Consider the following 8,748-nt stretch of genomic DNA (forward strand, 5'->3'; position numbering starts at 1 on the left):
CCTTGAACATGCCAATCACTGGCCACTACTCCCTGTCTACTCCTTATCTTTTTATAGTCCTGAGTTCAGATCAACCTTCTTTAGTCATGAAAAACCCTAACTTTCCAGACTACATGAGGTCCTCTTCCTCTTCCATGCTGAAAGGGAAGAAAAGTGGAGGACTGTGGGAGAGGGCAATAGCTACATAGTAGAAGAATCATTGAAGTTGTTTGCCATTAATTTAATAGTGGTTCCATGTTTCCCATTTATGTAAAAATTTAATTTATACAACCACTAGAACTAAAAGAACCAAAGCTGGCAAATCTAAAGTTCATTTCTGACCTTCCTTATTGCCTTAAGTAAACTTAAAACATGACTCAATAAGAATTTAGTAACTTCATTTACTTTATAATCATTGCTGACTAGTAACCATTTCATTTCCCTCAAAAGAATTAAACTTTTATAAAAGGGAAAGCACCACTTATATGTATTGTCCTCCAATTGATTAAAGTCAGAGATAAGTATCAAGGGGAAAAACAAAAAATCTTAAGTGTCTTAATAGGCCACTTCCACCCAACTAGAGGATACAATCTTCAACACCATCATTGTCAGCTGGTTTCCCTCAGAATTATCTCTAAAGTCTTAAAAGGCAATAACTAACTTTCTCACAGAATCTAATGCTTACAATTGACCTTGGTCAAAACCCACAAAATCTTTGTTCTTTCAAATACAGAACATTTACCTCAAATTTCAAGTTAAACTACTGTCAAGAAGTTACTCAAGGATCTCGTATTTTCAAAGGTTGCTGAGATTTCTTGCTAACATTGGAAAATCAAACTAGAAACCAGCTGATAACATCTGGCACATCACTACCTGCAAAAAATGGATTTAAACTGAAAATTTCTAAGTTGAACAAAGGACAAATGCAACCTGCTAGTCCAAAGAGTATTAAGTATCTTTCTTGAACTTTAAAAATAACTTCTCTCCTTTTCATCTTAGGCTCTCATTTTTTAATTCCAGGAAAATAGCATTTGACTTTAAAAGTACACTGATCACTAAAATAGTTGAGCCTTAGTCTTCTGCTTCAGGATGAAGTATCTGAAAAGATAGTAAAACAGAGCCCTAGTGGGATTTTTCATAAATATATTCTAGCTAGAAATCAACTAAATTTTCTTACCTTATAAATCTAAAACCACAAGCCATAATGAAAGGCTCAAATTTCTTAAACTTTAATTACAGAAATGAATTCCTGGTCTTTTTATAGATAGCAAATGTGTCTTATTCATTGCTATATCCCCTTTGCCTAGCACATAGCAACCATTCAACAATTCTCTATTGAATAATCAAAAGAATAAATTTAGCAAAGTATTATACACTTTAAAAATAAAAGCACACACCCATTAATGCCTCAGTCACTGAATATCTAATAGTGGCTTATAGTAGCTCCCTCTCAAAGAATATAGTCCAATTATGAAATATTTGTTATCTAAATAGAATTCTTATTAAGTCTCCCCAAGAAAACTACATTCAGTAATAATCTCATATAATACTAGCTTATAGTCCCGCTCCCTAGCGCTAACATTACAAAGGAATTCAATGAATTTAACTACACTTATAAAAAATACATGCCTATCTTAAAATCAAGTAATAATATTTTTTAAAATAATTTTAAAAAATATTTTCTTTTTAGTTGTAGACAGACACACAATACCTTTATTTTATTTTTTTATGTGGTGCTAAGGATTGAACCCAGTGCCTCACACATGCAAGACAAGCGCTGTACTGCTGAGCCACAATCCCAACCCCAAGTAGCAATATTCTTAAAGTTACTATGTACCAACTCTGAAGGACTAGTCATTTTCAGCTGAATATTTGCAATGTTAAAAAAAAAAATAAATTTCCTTTTACAAGTTATTAAGATCAGACTGGCCATTATTTTGAAGTACCCAGCCTTGCCACAGTATAAGAAGTTTATTTCTCTAGTTCTGAACTCTTTATATACTCACTTTCTTCTTTCTTCCCTCCATCTTGCAATCTCCTCTGGAGTGTCTAACTTGATCTTCTTCATACCAGGAGCATGCATCTAGGGGCAAAAAGCCTGCTGAACACCAGGAAGCATATTGTGTGCTTTTGATTGACTGGAAAACTTTGTATCAAACATTAAATTTATAAGCAGAAATTATTTTAAAACTAAGTTAAGCAGGTTTTAACCATCCTTATTATGACTTTTCCTTTAAGGAAAAAGGAATAATTTCTCATATATTTAAATTAATGTTATTGATGGGGAACAAAAGGAGTAACATAACTGTAGTTATAAAGCCAATTTTTCTTTTTTTCATATATAAACACACACTCCAAATTTCTATCAAAAATATAAATAAAAGGCCATTTTGCTACATAAATTTCTGAACAACCAAGGAAAGCCAACTTTCTTTCTTTTTTTTTTTTTTTTTAACTTTTTAAAACATTTTAGATAAAATTTTTCAAACAACACTTAAGATCCATAGCATCTTTACAGGATGGGGAGCTAATATAACCTATTTTCTCAATTGATTTTAAATATCCAAGTAAATAATTTACCAACCAATATTGAGGATGGCATCTGAAGAAATGAGTAGACACAAAAATTTTAAGAGCTGGGATTGTGGCTCAGTGGTAGAGCACTTGCCTAGTAGGAGGCACTGGGTCTGATTCTCAGCCCCACATAAAAATAAATGAATAAAATAAAGGTCCATCAACAACCAGAAAATTTTTTTAAAAATTAAGTAGCAAGTTATAAAACCAGTACAGAATTTAGAGTCAAAAAACTCAAGTGCAAGATTCTTAGGAATATTATATTTTTAAGTACTCCATAAATATTACTTCTTATTAGACCAAGTGAATAAAAAGCCATGAAAGAACAAGAAGAGCACGTAGCCAAAAAAAGAAAAAGTTTAAAAAAACACAAAGACTTACATGTTTCCAGTGAAACTGGACAATCTTCTCATGTGCAGTAAAAGAGCAATCTACTTCAGGACACTGTAACAGTTGTTTAAAAAGACTATTTAATGTTTTCACACTAAGTTTACCCTTTTACATATACAGAGATATATTCTGGTCTTGTTATATAATTATCCATCTATACAGCCATATTACTTTGTTCTTATATCAACAGCAAAACAGAGATCACTCCAAAGCACAGCTGTATTTAAAAAGAAAAGATGGTAAGGTACGGTGGCACATGCCTGTAATCCCAGAAAATCAGGAAGCTGAGGCAGGAGGATCACAAGTTGGAGGCCAGTCTGGGCAACTTAGCAAGACCTCGTCTCAAAATTAAAAATAGCTCAGTAGTACAGCAACTCCTGGGCTAAATCCCTAGTAGTTTAAAGTAGAGTACCCCTGGGTTAAATCGAAAGGAAGGAAGGAAGGAAGAAAAGAAGAAAGGAGAGAGAGGAAGAGAGAAAGAAAAGAGAAAGAAAGAAATAACATTTTCAAAGTATATAGCACAGTATATTTCATTTACTTCATTTAGGTAAAAAGCTTGACATCAGCAATGCTATAAAATGTGCTAAAGTTGAAGAATATTTCTATAAATGAAGAGAGAACTTTTTCAAACTAAGAACTTTTTTTTTTTTAACTTTTAAAAACATTCTAGATAAAATTTTTCAAAAAATACTTAAGATCCACAGCATCTTTACAAGGTGGTGAGCTAAGGCAAATTATAGTGTGGTTAAATAGTCAAGGGATCCTTAACCTTGACCTTGAGCCTTAACCTCTTTAAGGAAAAAGAATTTACAAAGATGCACAGGACAATGAGAGGGAAGGACCTAACTTTTAATAAGCAGTGGAGGTGCTCATGTTCAAAGAGCTGCCACCTCTCCCTTCTATGCTGGTATCTTACTATCCCTGAAGCAGAGGGCATCCCTCTCTCAAACCACAAACTCCAATGCCACTGTCTCTATTCATCAAGTCATCAAAGAACATTTCTATAACAACTACGAACTTTTAAGAAACACACACTCCGAATTTTCTGTCAAAAAAATATTTAAAATATATATTTCATTTTGCTACATAAATTTCAGAACAACCAAGGAAACCCACTTTTGTATGTTCAGACATGTGTTTGTCATGCTTTTCTTGATCTTTAAAACCACGATCACAGGTATCACAAAATAAGTGAAAAACTTGTTCCTTTCTTTTCTGTAAACAAAAAAAGAAGAGGGATTAGGCTTTTGGGGGGAAATCTCAAGTCAATAACACAAATGTAACTATCTGCCTTGTAACACATACTTGTGTGATATAACTAAATGTAAATCTAACTAGATTTAATCTAATGTAAACTATGAGTCAATTTTGAATTGGCAATCTAATTAAGACTCAGTACAAAAGATGTCAAAGGATCTAAAAATAAATATTTAAGGCAAACTTACATTTCATCTTTTAGGTAAAGCACTATTTCATGAATTTTTTTAAAAATCACAGAAGGGGGACAAAGAATCATTTTGGTAAGGATTAGTTGTTTCTGAGTCACAATTTGCTATTTTCATGCTTAAACATAATAAAAAGCTTATTATAATGATAGAATATATAGAAAATAGAACTCCAATTCTTTAATGCTAGGATTATGTTAATAAATATATGCACTTGCACAATATTTTGTAAACATAAGCCACAAAATTTTCATGTCAAGTGAAGGACACTAAATTCATGTTGTAGACGGATCCAACTTATTCTAAACTAATAGTATTGTTTACAGATTTTAAATTTAAAAGATCTGATCTGTAAACTATAGAATAAAGGAAGTTATCTTAATACAGCATTATGCTTCTGAAGTATAAGCATATAATTATAGTGTGGTTAAACTGTTGCTCATTTTTAAAAATAAGACATTTTCATAAAATGATAGATGCCCACTTTTGAAAACACTGAAATATTAAAATGAATAAACAATAAATAACATTTATAGCACAAAAATCCTGAGTTTCAGATATTACTTTATGCATACAGGATAACTAAATATAAACAGTTTTAAGTTATAAATATTAAATTAACCCAATTTTAATGCAAGAAAAAGAAACAGAAGCTACTACTTTTTTACTATAGACACCCATTCCTAAAAGGCATTTCTCTGTTAAAAAAAGATTATGAAAAAACAAAAGGTCTGTGTCTTTATAGTGTGTTTTTAAATACGTGCTTATAAGAAAAAATTTGGACTTCTAATCTCCCAAAATTCCATCCCTCATTTCTCAATCTGCTAGTAAGTTTTTAAATTATCAAATTCTATAACATTTACAGTATTTGTAATTTTAGTTCTCAATTATTTTTACTCCTAATATTGTATTGAAAAAGATTCAGTGTTTTCTTGTTCTATAATTTCTTCACTCATTTTTCAAAATAATTTTGCTTTAAGTCTTTACTTACAGCTAAGATCCTTAAAAATCCTATTGCAGCAAAGCTCTACTATGTCAATAATGAATGCAAAACATTGAAATAGATATGATAGAAACAAAAGATAAAATAATAGTAACAGAAGAATCAAAGCATCATAGTCAAGAAATCTTAGAAATACCTTTTTTTTCTGTTTTTTGCCAGGAGAGAAGTTAACATTAGTGAATTTTGCATCATATTTTGGTGGAAAATAAGAATGATTAACTGAAAAACAAAAACAGATCCATTAATGTTTGCAACTGCTCAATTATTTACAATTTAATTTACTCTTTAATTTACATCACAGATACTTGAGTAAAAACACTGGTAAACTACCCATTATAAGAAGAATAGCAGTTCTAACAAATTAGCAAAGACTATGATTAGTTAATGATTTTTTCAAATGAAGAAATACTGGTGAGATTACATGTCCATACATGTGTTAGGTACCTAGTACAGGAATGAACACTCTAAACCTGATGAAATTCTTTGAGTTATTTTAAATATTAGAAATGTAACCAGTGAGGGGTAGGGTTGTGTGAGGCACTGGGTCAATCCTCAGCACCACATAAAAAATAAATAAATAAAGGTTAAAAAATGCTTTAAAAAAAGAAAGAAAGAAAGAAAGAAATGTAACTAGTGAAATCCCTAGTCCTAATCCTTCAGCATCTGCTGAGAGCCATTGCCAAGTAGGTATGACACATGGCATGACCCAGGGCATTTGCAGTGACATTGCGTGAAAGGTGACCTTGCTCAAGGATCAGGGCGGATCCAGGTTTAGGGTGTATCCTGCTGGGCTTAGGGAGTATTCCAGCTCCTTGGGTTTAGGGAGGTTCCAGGTTTAAGGTTATTCCTGCTGGGAATAGGGCGTATCCTGCTGCCTCAGGTGCACCCGATCCTTGAGTTCCCGATCCTTGAGTTGCTGTTCCTTGGGATTCAGAAGAGTATTCAGAGCCCAGAACGTGGAATTTGGCGGAGAACGTGGATTTCCCCAGAACGTGTTTGTGGAGGGCTGGTGTGAGATCGGGAATAAAGAATTGCTGTTTGAATATACAAAGCTGTGAGTGGCTCATGATTTTGTGTCCAGCCAAACTGTGGCATTTGGTGGCCCGTACGCCAGACTGCGGCAAGCATCAATTTCACACCAGGAAAACAAAAAGTTGTGAAGTATGTCTCCTTTCAAATCCCACCCTTTCTACTCCCTTCCATTCTCATGATATGATTTAGAAACCCTGATCTTCTGCCTATGTTACTGTGCCAGCTTTCTAGATTGTCTTCCAGTGCCTAACCCCTCTCTTCTAACAGACCTTGCATTTTGATATCACAAAAATATTTCTCCAATCATGTCAATCAGGGTCAAAAATATGCAAATAAGGGGGGATATAGCTCAGTGGTATAGCACTTGCCTACCATGCAGAAGGCCTTCCGTTCTATTCTCAACACTACCCAAGATCCAAAAAAATCTGCAAATGGCTTCCTAAAGTGAGATTCCAGTTTATTTTCTCATCCCACCCTTTCCCCATAATTTCCACATACTCTGCTTCAGTCACACCAGAACACTACAATCTCTAAAACTCATGTTATACTGATACCTCTTTAACTCCACCTAAGAAGTAGCTCTTCCCAAATTCTACAGATCTCCTGAGGCTTCTAAAAACTTTTCCCAATTTTCTCTGCACTCTAAAAACTACCTTTTATATGCCTCTATCATCCAACATATTGTGCTGTGATTTATACACATCAAATCTGACCTAGCAAATTCATATTCCTACATCCAGTACACAGTAAACACTAATTGTTTGAATTCAACTTAATGTATACTGGGTTTTATAATGAATTGGATAATGATTTTAAGTGAACAATCTTTGTTTTACAAGCTCAATTCCTAGTTTTCTAAATCTGATTCATCCACTCTGCCCTATTTCAGTTAATAACCACTCCATCCTTCCAGTCATTTGGCAAAATTTCTCTCATACACCACATTCTATCTTTCAGCAAATCATTTTGATCCTTCCTTTAAAATATATCTGGAGTCTGATTAGTTCTCATCTGATTATTTCTCACCCCCAGATCTCTACCTGATCCAAGTCCCCAATATCACTGGAACAACTGCAGTAACTTTCTAACCATCTCCCTTTCAGTCAATTCCCATCAACAGCCAGTAGGGTTCCTCTTAAAATACAAATCAGATCAGGACACTCTCCTGCACTACCCATCTCATAACAATAAAAGCCAAAGTCTCATCATTTACAAGGACCTACCAAGTCTGCCCTCAAGTTCTACCCTCATCCACAAGGACCTATGAAATTTGCCCTCCTTCCCAATCTTCTACAATTGTACCCCAGGCTCAGTCTTCTCTAGCCACAGTAGTTTTCAATCAGATGTACAGCTTCTGCCTGAAAGCCTTCACCATTACTTTTCCTTCTGCCTCCATTCCTCCTCAGAAGTACGCATAGTTCTGATCTCTCACCTCCCAGAAATCTGCTCCAATGAATACCAATAAAATTTAAAATTACACCATTATTCTTCTTTATCTCTCTCAATAGCACTCATTACCTTCTAATTCACAATTCTGTTTATTGTCTATCTTACTACACTAGGGAGATATTAAGCTCCATAAAGACAGGATTTTTTATTTCTTCACTGCTATATTCTCAGCTCCTCGTATATAGGTGGAATTCAAGAAACAACAGCTAATGAAAGAGCAGGCAGGGGAATCATTCCATTAGAACATACTTTGAGACATCAATTACCAGACTCCAAGAGTACAGGGCAGAGTGATAATGGGGAAAAAAGGAATGGGGTTGGGAGGAAGAGAAAGCGGGATAAAGGGTGGTACCACAAGGAACCACAGCCTACCTGGAGGATTGCAGGAGTTTTGCTGATGAGGGAAAGCACCAGGAGACTGTCCCCAGGACCAAGATGTCGAAGCCTGGAACTTCCAAGCAGGCTGGCCGCTGAGCTGAGGCTGAGAATCAAGGGGGGACTGGGAGTCGAAGGGGGGCTGCGTCCCGGGCAGAATCTGGGCATCAAAGGGGGGTGGCGCCCCGGAGAGAGGCTGGACCTTCATCCCGGGCTGCGCCTCAAATGAGTGCTCTGATCTGGCCGCGGGCTGCAACGAAGGAGGCGGCATTGGTGGCAGCATTGCCCAGAACACCCAGTTGTCCCGCGGAGGGGCGGCGTTGCTCATGGGCCCCAACCTGGGAGTCGGTTCAGGGGCTGGAAACCACCCCGGAGGGCTCATAAAATTACTAGCTGGCTCTGCCATGCTACCTTCTTCTAAGCTGGGAGCCCAGCATGCGTCTGTGTAACAGGCCTTACACATCACTTCCGTTACTGCGAATTTCACGGCTCAGCCAATCA

At 35.5% G+C, this 8,748-nt stretch overlaps 1 protein-coding gene across 1 annotated transcript in view; it reads right to left on the reverse strand.

Moving 5' to 3' along the window:
• The window catches only part of Nufip1 (nuclear FMR1 interacting protein 1), a 47,023-nt gene extending 38,338 nt beyond the window's left edge, over nt 1-8,685 (reverse strand). The window contains exons 1-5 of the mRNA XM_076872395.1: nt 8,245-8,685; nt 5,528-5,610; nt 4,060-4,158; nt 2,935-2,997; nt 1,986-2,062 (exon numbers count right to left, since the gene is read on the reverse strand). Of these exons, the coding sequence (XP_076728510.1) occupies nt 1,986-2,062; nt 2,935-2,997; nt 4,060-4,158; nt 5,528-5,610; nt 8,245-8,653 (731 nt within the window). The 5' untranslated portion in view covers nt 8,654-8,685. The remainder of the gene's footprint in view (nt 1-1,985; nt 2,063-2,934; nt 2,998-4,059; nt 4,159-5,527; nt 5,611-8,244) is intronic.
• Between the last annotated feature and the right edge of the window lie 63 nt (nt 8,686-8,748).

Source organism: Callospermophilus lateralis, chromosome 12 (genome assembly GCF_048772815.1).
Source record: "Callospermophilus lateralis isolate mCalLat2 chromosome 12, mCalLat2.hap1, whole genome shotgun sequence".
Classification (NCBI taxonomy): Eukaryota; Metazoa; Chordata; class Mammalia; order Rodentia; family Sciuridae; genus Callospermophilus; species Callospermophilus lateralis.